We start from the raw sequence: 16476 nt of genomic DNA, 5'->3' as shown, positions 1-16476 counted from the left end.
AGAGATTGTCATACTAAGTGAAGTAAGTCAGAAAGAGAAAGACAAATACCATGTGATATCACTTATATGTGGAATCTAAAATATGACATAAATGAACTTGTCTACAAAACAGAAATAGACTCAGAACAGACTTATGGTTGCCAAGCGGAAGGGGGGTGGGGGAGGGATGGATTGGGAGTTTGGGATTAGCAGATGCAAACTATTATAATATATATATGTATAACTAGGGACTTCCCTGGTGGTCCAATGGCTAAGACTCTGTACTCCCAATGCAGGGGGCCCAGGTTCAATCCCTAATCAGGGAACTAGATCCTACCTACCGCAACTAAGAGTTAGCATGCCACAGCTAAAGATCCTGCACGCCAGAACGAAGATCCCGCATGCCGCAACTAAAACCTCACACGGCCAAATAAAATATAAATAAATATTTTAAAATATTTATATATATATGTATAACTGAATCACTTTGCTGTACGCCAGAAACTAACTTTTTTTTTTTTTTTTGCTTTGGTCTGAAGCAGCTCCAGGGACAACATTCAGCCCCTTGCACCGAGTGGTCAAACAGCTGCAGGTTATTACAGGAGCTGGAAAACATTCAGTATTTATTAATTAATTAATTTATTTTTGGCTATGTTGGGTCTTCGTTTCTGTGCGAAGGCTTTCTCTAGTTGCGGCAAGCGGGGGCCACTCTTCATCACGGTGCGCGGGCCTCTCACTATCGCGGCCTCTCTCGTTGGGAGCACAGGCTCCAGACGCGCAGGCTCAGTAGTTGTGGCTCACGGGCCCAGCTGCTCCGCGGCATGTGGGATCTTCCCAGATCAGGGATCGAACCAGCGTCCCCTGCATTGGCAGGCAGATTCTCAACCACTGCGCCACCAGGGAAGCCCTAACACAACCTTTTAAATCAACTATATTTCTTTCTTTTTTTATAAATTTATTTATTTAAGCTGTGTTGGGTCTTCGTTTCTGTGCGAGGACCTTCTCTATTTGCGGCGAGCGGGGGCCACTCTTCATTGCGGTGCGTGGGCCTCTCACTATCGTGGCCTCTCCCGTTGCAGAGCACAGGCTCCAGACGCGCAGGCTCAGCAGTTGTGGCTCACGGGCCCAGTGGCTCCGCGGCATGTGGGATCTTCCCAGACCAGGGCTCGAACCCGTGTCCCCTGCGTTGGCAGGCAGACTCTCAACCACTGCGCCACCAGGGAGGCCCCAAATCAACTATATTTCAATAAATTTTTTAAAAGAGAAAAAAATGGTTATGATGGTAAATTTTATGAAGTATATTCTATCACAATAAAAAATGTTTTTTAAAGATTTTATTTCAAATTCTGGAAGGGCAAATACCCTACTGGGCAACACTTGGGGGTGTCATCATAGCTGGGATGCCCTCACACTGACCCCATGAATGGCTGGAGACAGAGTAGTCTCAGAGTAGTCCCTTGCCATCATGTGGAATAAGCCAAAGAAACCAACTCAGTTACAGAATATTATGACTCTGATGGCCCCACCACTTCTCAGTGTTGCCCAGTGGGCTGCTCAGATCCATCCCATGGCACTTGGAAAGAGTTACCCCTCACTCTCCTTGGAGGAGCCTTTCAACTGTCACAAGTAGCCAATTAATTTGAACTACCCCCGGGTACTCTGTCCTGGACACTTGACACCTTGACTCAGATAGGAACTAGGGGAGGACTTTGTTCACAAGTTCCAAAATTTATTAACGGGATTCACAGCAACATCTGGTAGAGGCAACAAAAAGCAGTTTTGGCTACAGCAACAACATGCCAGCCAGCAGCGTGCCTGCTGCTGCCATCTGGAAGACCTGTTAGAAAATCAAGAGCAGTCATTCGGTCTGAGATCAAACCATTCTGCTTGCTGGACCAATTGTTTCAATGTTTTATTATTATTACTTAGGTATTGTAAGGCCAACAGATTAGGAGACAATTGCCACTGAAAACAGTTTATTGTGCTCAACATTCCCAAGAGAGGGAGTAGGGACGCATGTGGAGGCATGGGACACAGAGACTGACCAAGGGGAAGTCAAGAGGCAGAGGCAGGGCAACGGGACTTAGGATTGGCTAGTCTGAATAATTTCAGGGGCTCAACGGCATAGAAACGGTCCCTGTTTTATCATCTGTCTTTTAAATTTTTGTTAAGAGCTACACATGATGTATCGGGTAGAAAGAACTGAGGTAAATAGGCTTTTAGTGTGAGCTTTTGTATTTTTCTGGCTAGGAACCAGGCTGTATTTATTGTTTGCTCTAGTTGTAGGTGTCAGAGGCTAAAATTTCCTCCGGTGTTCTTATTTTTGTATCTTGTGTTGTCTTTGGCTTTCCCATTAGACCTCTTACACAGATTCTGAGCCTAGCAGTTCCTTCAGCTATAGTCCCCTATTATTGTAACACAGGAGCTTTAGTTATGTGGTGGTAAGACCTGGGCGGAGGGGAAGTGTCTAGAATCCTATGGCTAGGGCTTAGTCTTTTCCTGAGCACCTGCCCCTGGCCTGTGACCTTCACAAGTGTTTCTGAGCTTCTGTTCCTCCCTTTATGTGACACAGGATGGCGAGAGAGGGTTGGAGCTCCGTATCTTCCTTCCCCCAGGTTGGGTATGCTCTGTAACAGTTTCCCTGAGGATGGGCCTTTGTTAGGGAGGACAGGCTGCGCTGGTTCGTTTCCGAACGGTTCCTTTCTCCCTCCCCTTGCCAGAAGCACCGGGGGCTTCTTCTCCAGTCCTGACCCGGAGCACCTGGTAGGGCTCCTGGAGTAAAACCCACAAGTGTGACGCTCAGTGAGCCTCCGAGTTTTCCTACAAGTTGCTGACTCTGGCAGCCGCTTCTGAGCCTGGTGAGGCCTGGCTCTCTGTCCTCACTCTTCTCTCCAGTTTTCGAGGCAGCAGGTGGCCCCGCGACCTCAATTTCCAAATGATCTAAGACGAGTGGCTAAACTGTGGTTTTCTCAGCTTTTTCCTTATTGTGAGGACAGGAATGACTTCCAAGCTCTCTGCATGCCAGATCAGAAACCACTGTAGCCTACTGTAACTTCCACGCTAAAAATTAATATGATTATGGAGATAATCCCCGCCCCCCGCGCAGAAGTGTGAATGAATACACGCGTGCAGTAGTGCGCTCCTGGGGACAGGGCCTCGGGCCTGCGCGTAAGCTCTCTGGATTAACTGATCCGACAGGGTAAAGGGATGGAAAACGGAGGAAGGCGTTTCCTGACTCATGTTTGTGGCTTTGGCTCCCCTTTCGAAGGGAAGTGTGCCCGGGCTGGGGCGCGGGGGGCGTGGCGTGCGGGCGCGGCCCGCAAGCCCGCGTTGCCCCTGTGAGAACCCAGGACCCCTAACCACTGGACCACAGGGCAAACGCAGCGGCCGCCGGGCCAAAGAGAGCTAAAACCGTCGGGGAAGGCTCCGATCCCCTCCGCAGCCTGCCCCTCGCCCCTCCGCGAACTCAGCTCCGCAGCGGCCGCCCCACCTTCCCCGCAGGCCCGGGAGCCAGGCTGCGGCAGCGCCGCCCTCGAGGAAGGGGCCGGGCCCGGGGCGCCCTTCACAGCGGCGGTCTAATACTCACATACTGGAGTAAACATTTAACCTGTAACTACTACTGTTACTCACACCTGTAGTGGATATGGTACCGCATGTAACTCACTGGTAGAACAACTAGTCAATGACGTGATGAAAATCGACGCTTCCGATTAATACGCTGACGGATGGGGCCCAGAGCTTCCCGGGCCTCAATTTCTCTAGGTTTAAACGGAGAGAGACATTTAATTTGACGTGAGGTGTGCTAGTGGAAAAAAGCCAAACTGTGGCAAGTTTAAAGAGTAAGAAAAAAAAAAAAAACAAAAAACAACTTAACGTTCCCATACCGGGAGTCGAACCCGGGCCGCCTGGGTGAAAACCAGGAATCCTAACCGCTAGACCATATGGGAACTGTCGAAGCAGCCTCTTCCTCGATGCAACATATATTATTTCCGTCAGCTTGTCGTCAGCGCCGCCACACCACGTCTGCGCACCTCAGGACTTCCTCCCGCTGGTAGAAATCCGTGCTGACTGCGGCTGCGCGAGCCCGGGCTTCACGGACCCGCCCGCCTACGAAGCGCCGGCCGGCACATCCGGTTCCCTCCCAGGGGAGGGAACTCCTCCTCCCGGAAGTGTTCCCAAGAACAGAAGCGAGGGTGGCTGGGTGCTAGTCGTTGTCACCTTCCGCACTAGCACACCCCGCTGGGATCCTGGCCGCCACCAAAACCCAACTTCAACAGTAAATAACGGAGGGCTATTGCTTGTGCTTCGATGTCAACTGACATGTAAAACAAAAGACACCCCTTCTCCCCCCGCCCCAGGACCGGGTTCCCCGTGAAAATCTTTTCCTCGAAAAGCAAAAACGGGGTGTTATCTTTCACTCATTTTAGCTTGAAGATCTCACAGGTTGGCACTTTGTTGGTAACGGGTTTTGGTCTGAAATTCAACCTTTTGTGTGGGTGGAGGGATGCCCTTTTTTCCTCCGGTCACAGCGTTTCCTTTTCAGTGTTTCAATTAGGCTTTTTCACGGACGACTCAAGCTCAACGTATTTCCCCGCCCCCCCGGCCGGGGCAAAAAAAAAAAATTCCCTCCAACCAGAAAATGTGCGCTACTGCGGTTAAAGTATGTATTAAAGGCTCAAGAATTAAAACAGTGTGGTTCCTGTGTCTGACATTAAGATCAATGAAACAGAATGGAACCGCCAGAATATGGTACGGGTATACAACATTGAGATTAATCGAAAGAAAAAGGTGGCATCACAAATCGGCGATAAGGGTGGTCCCCTGTATGTGGACCTGTGGTAGAAAAGAGGAAGTTGAGTGCAGGACTCACCCTGTACCTCACCTGAAAACACAAAAGTTCTTGAGGAAAACACTGGCGAATTCCCTTACCGTCACATCAACTGCAATCCCAAAGCAAGAAATCATACAACAGCTGATTGATAAATTCAACCGTACTAAGAAAACTAACTTAAAAACACAAGAGCTGAGAGATGCTCATGATAGCTTTCACCCTGCTCTTTGAGCTATTCATTTGGTTTGTGAAGTTTAATGTAATGTGTTTTATTTTATAATAAAAAGTTTGGTTTGTTTTTTTTTTAAACCACCATAAGCAAAATTAAAAGACAAACTGGGAAAAAAATTTACATCTCATATTATGAACAAAAAACTAACATCCACCAAACATAACAATTAGCTCCTAGAAACTGCTAAAAATATCAACAAGCCAGTAGGAATATGAATTGACACAGAGTTCCTGGCCCTTCAACAAATTAAAAGACTCACTCTTGGAAAGATAAAGGCAAGTTTTTAAAAACCTGAATGGTCTCTTGAAAGATTTCCCTTGAAAATCTAGGTCTGATCCTTTTTACTTTCTGGCTTAAAACCTGCCAAGCGCTGCCCATCTACTCGGGTGTGTGTGTGTGTGTTTTATTGATGAGGAATCATTCTGTCCTGATCTGTTAGCTGTGTACGGTTTTTTCCTCCATCAAAATCACTTTTAAGGATCTAATGAAACTGAAGCACCTACTTCTTGTCCTTCCCTGCCACTAGCTGTGCAATATTCCATCCTTTAATGAAAAACTACAGCTGATTTATGCATCAGGTTGTTACAGCTGTTCAGTGATATGAACTAACCTAACAGGTTTGTGCCTGCCCCACATGAATATGTCCTGAGACAACAGTAGAAGTGGTTTCATAGTAGTGACTTTCAACATTATTCACTTTATCCCTTCAAACTTCCCCACCTAACCAAGTTGGAAACATGCAGACCAGAGAAGTATTAAGGAGGGAGGAATAGCTGGGGTGGGGGGGCAATCTGTGAAGGAAGAAGGCCTGAGATAATGCAGCCACATCGAAGAACAGCTGTGCTCACTGCCTTGCTTCTGTGGTGGCAGGTCAGGGAGCCCCGGGCTCCAGCTGCTTGAGTTTCTCCTGCAGCCCCTGGAGCTGGCTTCGACCCCAGTCGATGCGGATCTGAAGGCTGGCCATGTCTGCAGCCAGCTGCAGACCTAGAGGAAGAGGAGAGACTGTCATCATGGTATCTGTGGTGACAAATGACTCAGGGGGCTCTGGACATCCCCACGCCTCTCTGGCCTTCACACTCTTCCTAAAACATTCCAGGTATAGCCTTGCATTGGCTCCTCAAGAACCTCACTGGACCCATACCCTCATGTCCTTCAGGTCGTTGCTAAAATGTCACCTCCTCAGAATACTTCCTTGACCCCCTTATATCACCCACCAGGAACTAAAAATTCACAGATCATGCCCTTATTTCCTTCCTTCTTTTCTCCATTATCACAGCCCCTCACTGCTCTTGTCCTCTCTCCTTCTACCTGTTTTCTCTGCCCCCAAGAGTGGTCCACACTCTGGATCCACCTCTACATTGCTTTCACCTGATGCTTCTCCTGGAACAGCTGCTGTCAAGTCCTCTGGGCCCTCCACACCACCCAGTCCACTGGCCAGTCCTGTCTTCAGCCGAACTGCCTGGCAGCAGAGCTGGCCACACACCTGATCACCTCCCTCCAGGGCACATCTTACCCTCCTGGTGCTGCTCCTGCCTCACTGCTGCTTCTCAGTCTCCTCGACTGGTTTCTTCCCTTCTTTTTTCCCTTACTTCCTGTCCACATTCCCAGGACCTCTGCTGATCTTATCTCATTTCAACTTTAATGCTGTGTCTGTGTTAGCAACTTGGGAATTTAAAACCAGTGTCATGCAGTGGGCTCCCAGATCTCTCTCTCCAGCCCAGTCCTCTTCCAGACTCCAGATGCATGTGGCCAACCATCTGACCAGAATCTCCAGCACACAGTACCAGCAACACACCCCACGCCACTCCTGACTTCCCCTCGGCTGCTGCTCTGCAGCCCTCCCACTCCAGGTGAGGGCATCCACCCTTTCAGGCATTCTGGCTAGAAACTGTGGGCTCATCCTTCACTCCTCTCCTTCCCTTACTGCCCAGTTGATCTGTCAGCAAATCCTGTGGCTTTTACTTGAAAAAACGTGCAGCTTCCCACCACCTACCCCATCCTCCACTGCCCGCCCCCCGCCCCCCTCCACTAGACCACTGGCCTCCTCTCTGCCATTCCAGATACAACCTTGCCTCAGAGCTCTGCCCTGGCTGGTCCCTGCACCTAGAACACTGTTCCCCCAGATCACCAAAGCTCTCTCCTTCATCTCTTCAGAGGCCTTTCCAGGCTACCATTCAAAAAACAGCTTCCCCAGCCCACTCCATACTCTACCTTATTTTTTCATAGCAAGTCTCATTACCTGGTATTATATTTAGGGCCTACTTATTTGTTTGCATGTTGTTTTTCTGCCCTCAACAGAATAAACATCCCATGAGGGTGTTTGTCCCTTTTGTTTACTGCCAGCACCTAATATGAACCTGGAACTCTGCCAACAGCGAATAAATGCTTTTTGAAAAAACAGAAGGTGTGCCAACAAAAGTCTGCAATGGAGAAAACCTGCAAAGCCCTTTGCAGACTAATCCCAGACCTGGCATTAGTGCTCAAGTGCTCCCTGTAGATAGAGGGTCCACTCACCCTCCCGGAAGCTGGCTTGAGCTTGCCGTAGACTGTGAGGAACCAGGATTCCAAACCAGTTCAGAGGGTCCTGGGGAGCTGGGGAGGGGTCTGGCTCCGGGGTCCTCGTGAGACCCTTGCGCCTGCGCAGAACTGTAAAAAGAAAGGCTAGAGGTTGGGGGTCTTGTTACCTGGCCCTTGTTTTCTCAGTAACACAATGTTAAACTTTACTTGAGCTCATGATCCCAGAAAATACCGATGGTTGGAAAATCCTCTCAACCTTTTATGTTCTGGAAAACAGCTTACTACAAAGAACCACCCTTCCCCTTGTGGTTCATGTGAATCTGTCCACTCTTTCTCTTGACTATCGCAAAACCAGCAAATGACCCCCCTTGTTTACCCGTGAAAAAGCCACACACTGACTTTTCCCATTTCGCCTGAACATGCTGAAAGGCCAGACAGACCCTTAAACTCCCCGTTCTTTGTCTCACGAATGATTAACTGAGATTAGAAGCTTGTCCCCCTGAAACTAGCTAGACACAGAAATAAATATCTTCTGCGCAGCTGAGACTTCCTCTGATTGCAAAGCAATCCCAACTGTAAAGGACCTCACCTATAACTTTCTCTCTCTCCCTGTAAAAGTCTAAGGCAAAAAACCACTCTGCTGAGACATTCTACATTCCGATCTTCAGACCTGGGGTGCTCTCTCAATCGCAACAGCCTAAATAAAATCATCTCCTCCGTTGTCCCGTGCATTTTGTCTTTGACATCGGAAGGGGCCCTACGGGAAGAAGGGGCGGGGGGACTCACCTGCCTCGCGGGGTCCCACCTCCTCTGGAATCTGGGTGCCGGCTCTCACCATCCAGAACTTCTGGAGTCCGTCCTGGGCCTCGCTAAAGAACGAGAAGGGAGGCTGGACCTTTGGCGGCCCCGACCTGGCCCCTGCCTGCCCACACGCTGCAGCGTGAAAGGGACCTCACCTGGTGCAGACGCGGACCTGGGGCTCCATGCGGGAGGCATACTGCAGAGGCCCCACCGACTTCGCACCCATGGCGTAGCGAGCTTTGGAGAGCGAGAGCCAGCCCTGGGAAGAGAGAGGAGAGCGGTGAAACTCCGTAACCTTCGCGTGCCGGCCCTCCCGCCCCAGGCTCCCACCTCCTCCACCCGGGCGTTCAGCGCCGCCCGCTTCGCCTCCAGTTCCTCCAGGTCCCCGAGCAGCTGCAGGAGAAGAGAGTCCAGCTCAGCTCGCGGATTCCGCGCCGCCATGAGGTCCGCACACAGTCAGGTGCCGGCTCCCTAGGTCGCCCAATCAGCGTCCGCCGTGCCAGAAGGACAGCCAATAGGCGCGCGAGGTCCGTCCCCGCGGGGGCGTTCCCAGCCTTGGGTCAAGACGCCCATTGGGTGGAGGCGACTCGCTTAGTTCATTTAAGGATAAGCATCTTCAGAGCAGCGGCCCGAGGTGGTGATTAGCACCTCGTCACGCGAGCACCGGAAGGGGACCAGCCACCCGGACAGTCGGCGAGATATGTGGGTGTCTCCGAATCGCTTTTGGAATCGGCCGTTTTTTAAAGTACGGCTGTCGCAGTGGCGATGGAAAGAGGCATAGCTGTTCGGCAACCATTTTAAGGGAGGAGCGGCTTTAAATTTAATTCTAGAACCGGCCGCTAGGCGATCATCCGGTCAATCGCTGTGCAGCTTTTACAGTTGCTGCACTATTTCGAGCCTACAGTTATGCTTCTAATTGGGCATCCCGCTTCGCACGGTAGGTAGTGAAGCCACGGCCGACGCCTTTATTAACGGCCGTTCTAAGCCACGTGACAGCACCTTGGCCTCCCCCCCCCCACCCCCCCCGCCTAGTAGTTGCTCCAGCTTCGGGCTGGCCAATCGCCTTGCGACTCCCAGCCACTGTTCGCCATTTTAACTTTGGGCATTCTCGGCAGCAGCAGAATCTAGTGAGGCCTCTAGCGGCCTTCTCGGTTGAGGGCGGAAGCGACGACTGCGTGGTACCGGCGGCGCCAGAAGAGAACTCCTGGACCCACGTGGAAGTTGCGCCCAGGATGGTAGGAGTGATACTTAAGCTCCTGTTTTGGAGGTCGGGGGCTCGCGGAGGCTGGGGATGTTGACCCGTGGGCTCGGGGCGGGTGTTTCCCGGGCTCGGCCTTGCGCGGCGAAAAAGGGTTGTCTGAGCGGGTCTGCTGTTTCCCAGCTGCGCCGCGAGGCCCGCCTTCGCCGCGAGTACCTGTATCGCAAGGCCTGTGAGGAGGCTCGGCGAACGGCCCAGGAGAGGAAGGACAAGGTTCGGCGTGCGCTCGAGGGTACGTCTGTCCCCGCCCCCCAGGCACTGTAAAGACCCTTGGGCTTTCCTGTTTAAACCCAACGGGAAAAAGGCCAGTGGTGTCAAACGCGTTTAATTAGCATTTACTTGTGTTAGTGTGGTATCTTTTCAAGTATTTACTGGTTATTTTCCTTTCCTGTTGGATCTTCCTGATGGGTTGCAAATGTCGCTTTCATGATGGTGTGAATTACTTGTCATTTATGCTGCAGTATCCAGATTTTACAACTTGCGTAGTGATTTTATTTACAGTGTCTAGGTCTTCCCAAATTTAAATATTTCACGTCGTTCTATATTTATTTCCCCTCTGTCGTTTTTATTCTTGCTACTTTTTTCACTACAAGGTAACAAGAATATCTTACTGTCTTTTGGTGCTGTTATGAGTCCCTTGTATTTTAAAACTGTCAACTCGTGTAGAACTTAATTTTATTTGCGTTGTAAATTAGGAATTTAACTTTGCAATATTTTCCCCGCTTTCCATTTGCCGTTCTAATGAAGAGCCTGTCACACGTGCCTGATTGGAAATGCCGTATTTATCCGTATTTTGTTGGTTCTCATGTTGGTGGAGCTCTGTTTCCTATCTGATAGTACATCAACTCCGTATCTCTATTTCAGATTCACTTTGATTTTCTTAGGTTTTAGACATATAAAGTATATGAAGTATGTGTATGTAATACTTACGTCAAGCATAAAGTTAAACACCTGTGATCTATCTGCCCGTGTTAAGAAATGAAAAATGATCAATATATTTAAATTCAGAAATATTTCCCCCAACTTAGGTAAACACGGTATTGAATATTGATTAAAAATGAACCATTTCCTTGCTGTTCTTTTTGAGGATTATCATGCTTGTTTGTATTCTTAAATCATATTAGTCGATTTTTAGTTGTAAAGGTAGTATTAGGTTGCGTGTATTCTTTTGCAGCTTTCTGTTTTGGTTCAGTGTTGTTTCTAAGATCCATTGAGTGTAGGTGGGGCTCCTGCAGGTTAATATTCCACAGGGTCTTCATCCATTTCCCTGTGGGTGGTGTGGAGCTTATTTTTAGTTTGGGGCAGGCCTGCTGCTGTGAACATTCTCTTCCATGTGCAAGAGTTTGTCCAGGGCATGTTGGAGGGACCTGCTGGGTTCAAGGGCATGCTCCAAAGTGGGCATGCCCACAGCCTTGCCCCTCTGCCAAGTCCAGCGTTAGTTCACAGAGGAAACCTCTGACCCACAGCATCACGATTAATGATTTTATTGTCAGAGGGTTTCAGGGTTTCTGGTCCACCTTTGTATAGAAAGAGCAGTTTCCATTTATTCTTTAAAAATTAATTGTTAATTTTTTTCTAACTACAAAGGGAGTGCATACTTGTGATTAAATATTTTAGAAACCTTTCAGGTCTTGAGAATCAGGAACCGTAGTAAATGAAATCTCCTATAACCACTGTTAGCAGGTTGGCATGTAGCCAAAAATAGTTTCATCCCTCTCCCCCCAGTTACGTATCACCTCTCTGCTCAGAAGGGAGTAAAAGGGGTATTTTTCCATCAAGTTTGTTCAGTGTTGTATAAACTGAAGGCTCCATGCATGTGTCTCACTAGCCCCTCTGTCTTCCCTCTGCAGAGAACCGCCTGATTCCCACCGAGTTACGCAGGGAGGCTCTGGCCTTACAGGGTTCCCTGGAGTTTGATGATGCCGGCGGTGAAGGTGACCTTCCCTGACCCTGTGGGCCAGCCTCACTCCCTGCAGTTGAGCCCACTGGCTTCCATGTCATTCCTCAGACACCTTGAAGAAAGGTTGTGCGGCTCCCACTCCTGAAACTGTCCCCCAGGTGCCCTCTTGGCTCTGTACAGATGACACCTCAGGGGACCTCTCCCTGAGTGCTCCCAATTCCATTTACATGACACAGTATTACCCCACTTTCTGCTTTGCTTTGTCTGTTGGTTGTCCCCCTTACTAGGACGGTGGGCTCTGCTGGGGCAGAGCAGTGTCCATTTTGTTCACTGCTGTGTCCTCAGCTACCAGCACTTCATTGGCACTCAGATATCTCATTCACTGCATTATTCAACAAATATGAAAGGAATCACAAACATAAATATTTGTTATGAGGGAATGGAGCCTGATACCTTTGGCCTTAACAGAATCTGGACTTGTGCTAACATGGTAGCTACTAGCTCCATGTGATTACTACAGCTTAAATGAACTAAAATTAAATCAAATATAAAGATTCAGTTCCTTGGTCACACTTGTGTTTGTAGCCAGTGTGGCTGGGGGCCACCCCGTTGGCGCAGAGCAGGTAGAGAGCCTTTCGTCAGACAGTGCTGTTCTAGGTGGATTTGGCCACCCCAGGTTAGCACTTCACTTCTCTAGACACTGTCAGTTCTTGCCCCTCATGCTCCTAACAGGTGTGACCAACCACATGGATGATGAGTATCGATGGGCAGGGGTTGAGGATCCCAAGGTCATGATCACTACTTCCCGAGATCCCAGTTCCCGCCTCAAGATGTTTGCAAAGGTACCAGTCGATGGGGGTTAGCGGGAGATGCTCAGGCCCCAGGAGCCCCAGTCCTAACCAGAGGGAGTTCATATGCAGGAGCTAAAGTTGGTGTTCCCAGGCGCCCAGCGCATGAACCGTGGCCGGCATGAGGTAGGGGCGCTGGTGCGAGCCTGCAAAGCCAACGGGGTCACTGACCTGCTGGTCGTCCACGAGCATCGAGGCACACCTGGTAAGACTGAAGGGAGGGAGCAGGGTGCTGCCATGATGGCTGGCTGGGAGCAGAGGGTCTCTGACGGCTTACTTGGCCCCGCCAGTGGGGCTCATTGTCAGCCACCTGCCCTTTGGCCCAACCGCGTATTTCACACTGTGCAACGTGGTCATGCGGCATGACATTCCTGACCTGGGCACTGCGTCGGAGGCCAAGCCTCATCTGATTATGCATGGCTTCTCCTCCCGCCTGGGTAAGCGGGTGAGTCTGAGGCCGTGGGGTGAGGGCTGGGGGCCTGGAGTGCCAGGCTGGGCATTTTCCACTTTTCTTCCTTCTGCCCCAGGTCTCCGACATACTCCGCTACCTGTTCCCTGTGCCCAAAGATGACAGCCGCCGGGTCATCACCTTCGCCAACCAGCACGACTACATCTCCTTCCGGTGGGTCAGTGGGCTGGGCCCGAGTGGTGTCCTGACCTTTGCGTCCCTGTGCTGTTTGTTGTTGACCCCGAAGCTGCTCCCTGCCTCCCCTCACTCCTGCCCTGCCCCCCTTGCCCCAGGCACCATGTGTACAAGAAGACCAACCACCGCAATGTGGAGCTGACCGAGGTTGGGCCTCGCTTTGAGCTGAAGTGTGAGTTTGGGGCTTTATCTCACATCTGGTGGGGGGCATGCTGGCTGTGTAAGTGACCATATCTCATCCCCCTCCGCCAGTGTACATGATCCGTCTGGGCACGCTGGAACAGGAGGCCACAGCAGACGTGGAGTGGCGCTGGCACCCCTACACCAACACTGCACACAAGAGGGTCTTCCTGAGTGCTGAGTGAGCCCACTCACCAGTCAGGATGTGGACCTGGACCCGGGAGCTGGGGAGAGGTCAGAATAAAGTCTGTTTGCCACAGCACCCTGCTAGCCTCTGAGTGGCCAGGACAGGGCTGTCAGGCTGAGCGTGAAGGATGTGGGGTCTCCTCAGCTGGGGACCTGATAGCTCTGGGACATTCTCAGGCCTGGTGGTGACATCATGTCTAGGACAAGGCAGGCCTGATGTGCTGGCTTGTCCCTGGGCCACAGAGGGTTTGGTGCTACCCTGGGAGATTTGATGCTGCTCTCTGTCACTCAGGAGTCGGGGCCCTGTGACTTCATCATCTGGGAGTGGGGATAATAATGTGAGCACGGAAGTCTCACTTAGAGCAGGGCTTGGCGCTGGGGCCAGCTCTCAGCCAGGGACAGGCAGAAAATAAACAAGAGGCAAACCATTTATTCACTTCATTGTGGCCTCCTTTGAGTGTAATTAAAGTTCCTCAGAGAACCCAGTGCACTTGGACTCACCAGCAGTGGAAAGCTTTATAATGACCATCTTTCCCTTTGGGGATCTCCTTAGGCTCTCCCTGGATTACCGAGAATATTTCTAGGTTGTCTAGGATGTCTGGTATGTGTGGATTCACCACTCTTTGATGGTCGCACACTCAAGTTGTTTCCTGTTTTTACTACCACAAACATTGCTTCAAGAACATTGAACATCCCTCTGTGCATATTTATGCGAGTATATCTGATGAGTAAACTACTGCAAGTGGAATTGTGTCTTGAAAATGATTATAGATGCTGCAGAATTGTCCTCCAAGAGGCTGTCTCTCCCAGCCACTATCAGCAGATCTGAGTGTTTCCTGTGTCCTTGTCGGCACTGTGGACTGTCAGACTTTGCATCTTGCCCGAGCTCTAGGTGCAAAATGGGTCCTCAGTTGAATTTGCATTTCTTTAATTATGACAGAGGTTATGCATCTTCAAATACTCATTGGCTATTACTGTATGTGTATTCTCTGTGACCTGTTAGATCTTTATAGAAACAGTTGTTCACCTCTATGTTGATTGCTTGTTTTAAGTCTTTTAATTGTGGAGAATTCCAAACATAAGAGCTGAGAGGACTGTACAGTAAGTCCATGAACCCACCTCAATGTTGACCAGTCTGGTTTCCTTCATAGCCCCACCCACTCCCTTTATCCACTCCATTCGTTTATTTTGAAGCAAATCCCATACACCAAATCATTTCATCCATAAATATTTCCACATATCTCTGAAAGATAAGACTCAACAGGAATAACAATACCACTGTTGCACCTAAAAAATCAACAATTATTCCGAATTCTATATGTTAATGTTCAGTTTTCCCTGATTACGTTATGTTTGTTTGAACTAGGATCCAACTTAGGTCCATTCATTGCAAATGATTGACAAGTCTCTTGTCTTTTTTATTTTGTTTGTTTATTTTTTAAAATTGAACCATCTTTTTCTCTTTATTTATTTATTTAATTTATTATTTTATGGCTGTGTTGGGTCTTCGTTTCTGTGCGAGGGCTTTCTTTAGTTGCGGCAAGTGGGGGCCACTCTTCATCGTGGTGCGCCGGCCTCTCACTATCGTGGCCTCTCTTGTTGCGGAGCACAGGCTCCAGACGCGTAGGCTCAGTGGTTGTAGCTCACGGGCCTAGTTGCTCCATGGCATGTGGGATCTTCCCAGACCAGGGCTCGAACCCGTGTCCCCTGCATTAGCAGGCAGATTCTCAACCAATGCACCACCAGGGAAGCCCCCGCTTGTCTTTTTTAAAACAGCTTTATTGAGATATAATGCATGTCCCACACAGTTCACCTGTTTAAAGTGTACAATTAAATATTTTTTTATCATATTTACAGGGTTGTACAACCATCACCACAGTCTAATTTTAGAGCATTTTTGTCCCTCCTAAAAGAAACTCCATACTCTTTAGCTGTCACTTCCCATTCCTCTCCAACCATCTCCCAACTCTCAGCCCCCAGCCCCTTGTAGCCACTAATCTACTTTTGGTTTCTATAGGCTTGCCTATTCTGAACATTCCGTAGGAACTGTAATAGGGAAGAACCTTTTGTATTCTATTACAAGCTAATCACTAAAGGGATGTTGCCTATAAGCTTGAGTTATACATAATGGCTCATCTCTGGGAACCCTGCTTCCCAGGTAGTGAGCTAAAATACCTTTGTTTAACTCACAGGAAACATCCTGACCAGGTCCGCCTGTAAATGACTGCAGGGAGGAAGAAATTAACACATCCTCTCCAGAGGCTGATGGGAACCAGGAAGTGTTTGATTTTACTTCCTCCTCTTTTAGTATAAAAGGAGCCTGAATTCTAACTCAGGCAAGATGTTTCTTCGGGGCACGAGCCCACCATCTTCTCGGTTTGCTGGCTTTCCAAATAAAGTCTTATTCCTTGTCCCAACAACTCGTCTCTCGATTATTGGCCTGTAGTGCGGCGAGCAGTATGAACTTCGACTCGGTAACGGAACGGAATCATACCATATGTGGTGTTATTTAGCATTGTTTTCAAAATTTATCCATGTTGTAGCATGTGTCAGTACTTCATTCCTTTTTTTATTGCTAAACAGTATTCTATTGCGTGTGTATACCTTATTTATCCATCAGTTTATGAAATTTGGTTTGTTTTTCACTTTTGGACTAGTTTGATAATGCTGTTATGAGCATGTGTGTATAAGTTCTAAGTCTTTTATCCTATAGAATTCTCTCTTTTTAATTTTTTTTCTTTGTAATTTATTCAGTTAGGAAATTGGTTTGTATTGTGGAGTTTCCAGAGTCTGGAACAAAAGCCCTCCCAAAGGCAGTTACCTCCAATCACTGGTGGATGCAAGCTGCCACTTGTAACTGGAGAGACTGGCATTTTTCCTTTTTTGCCAAATGCCAGACTTGTAGGTGGGCCAACAGGTCAGCCCACACCCAATCCAAAAGTTCTTAACAGAGTGGAGTGGTGGGAGAATTTTTTCAAATTTTTTGTTCCCTTTTGTGGCCTAGCAAAAAAGGAAGTCAGAAGAACTGCTCAATAGGGATGTTAGTAGTCTCAGACTATCTCTCCATAAGCCTTCTAGGTGAGGGTGGTGTCTGCCAGGTT

The 16476-nt window shown here is 49.0% G+C and overlaps 2 protein-coding genes and 1 non-coding gene across 6 annotated transcripts; 1 reads left to right on the top strand and 2 right to left on the bottom strand.

Annotated features, from left to right (window-relative positions):
- Nucleotides 1–3854: 3854 nt before the first annotated feature.
- On the bottom strand, nucleotides 3855–3926 carry TRNAE-UUC. The gene has a single exon. It is a non-coding gene; the product is annotated as a tRNA-Glu (tRNA).
- A 703-nt stretch (nucleotides 3927–4629) lies between these two features.
- CCDC115 (coiled-coil domain containing 115) lies at nucleotides 4630–8850 on the bottom strand. Its single transcript, XM_036858399.1, has 5 exons — nucleotides 8691–8850; nucleotides 8516–8619; nucleotides 8346–8428; nucleotides 7557–7688; nucleotides 4630–6026 (listed from the first exon to the last, which is right to left on the bottom strand). The coding sequence occupies exons 1-5, from the start codon at nucleotides 8799–8801 to the stop codon at nucleotides 5914–5916; spliced, it is 543 nt and encodes a 180-aa protein (XP_036714294.1). The 5' UTR covers nucleotides 8802–8850; the 3' UTR covers nucleotides 4630–5913.
- Nucleotides 8851–8932: 82 nt separating this feature from the next.
- IMP4 (IMP U3 small nucleolar ribonucleoprotein 4) lies at nucleotides 8933–15793 on the top strand. Of its 4 annotated transcripts, none has more exons than XM_036858398.1 (11): nucleotides 8933–9062; nucleotides 9476–9595; nucleotides 9742–9850; nucleotides 11469–11552; nucleotides 12251–12360; nucleotides 12439–12571; nucleotides 12657–12811; nucleotides 12894–12988; nucleotides 13108–13181; nucleotides 13262–13423; nucleotides 15568–15793. In XM_036858398.1, exons 2-10 carry the CDS (start codon nucleotides 9593–9595, stop codon nucleotides 13372–13374), a joined length of 876 nt encoding a protein of 291 aa, XP_036714293.1. In that variant the 5' UTR covers nucleotides 8933–9062; nucleotides 9476–9592; the 3' UTR covers nucleotides 13375–13423; nucleotides 15568–15793. The 4 variants fall into 4 exon arrangements, with proteins under 4 accessions (XP_036714293.1, XP_036714292.1, XP_036714289.1 ...); XM_036858397.1 differs by having other exon boundaries at nucleotides 8940–9297; nucleotides 9479–9595; XM_036858394.1 differs by having other exon boundaries at nucleotides 8953–9105.
- Nucleotides 15794–16476: the final 683 nt, after the last annotated feature.

This window comes from Balaenoptera musculus, chromosome 7 (assembly GCF_009873245.2).
Source record: "Balaenoptera musculus isolate JJ_BM4_2016_0621 chromosome 7, mBalMus1.pri.v3, whole genome shotgun sequence".
Lineage (NCBI taxonomy): Eukaryota > Metazoa > Chordata > Mammalia > Artiodactyla > Balaenopteridae > Balaenoptera > Balaenoptera musculus.
The sequence above is the reverse complement of the archived record's forward strand: the minus strand, read 5'-3'. Positions and strand labels throughout refer to the sequence as shown.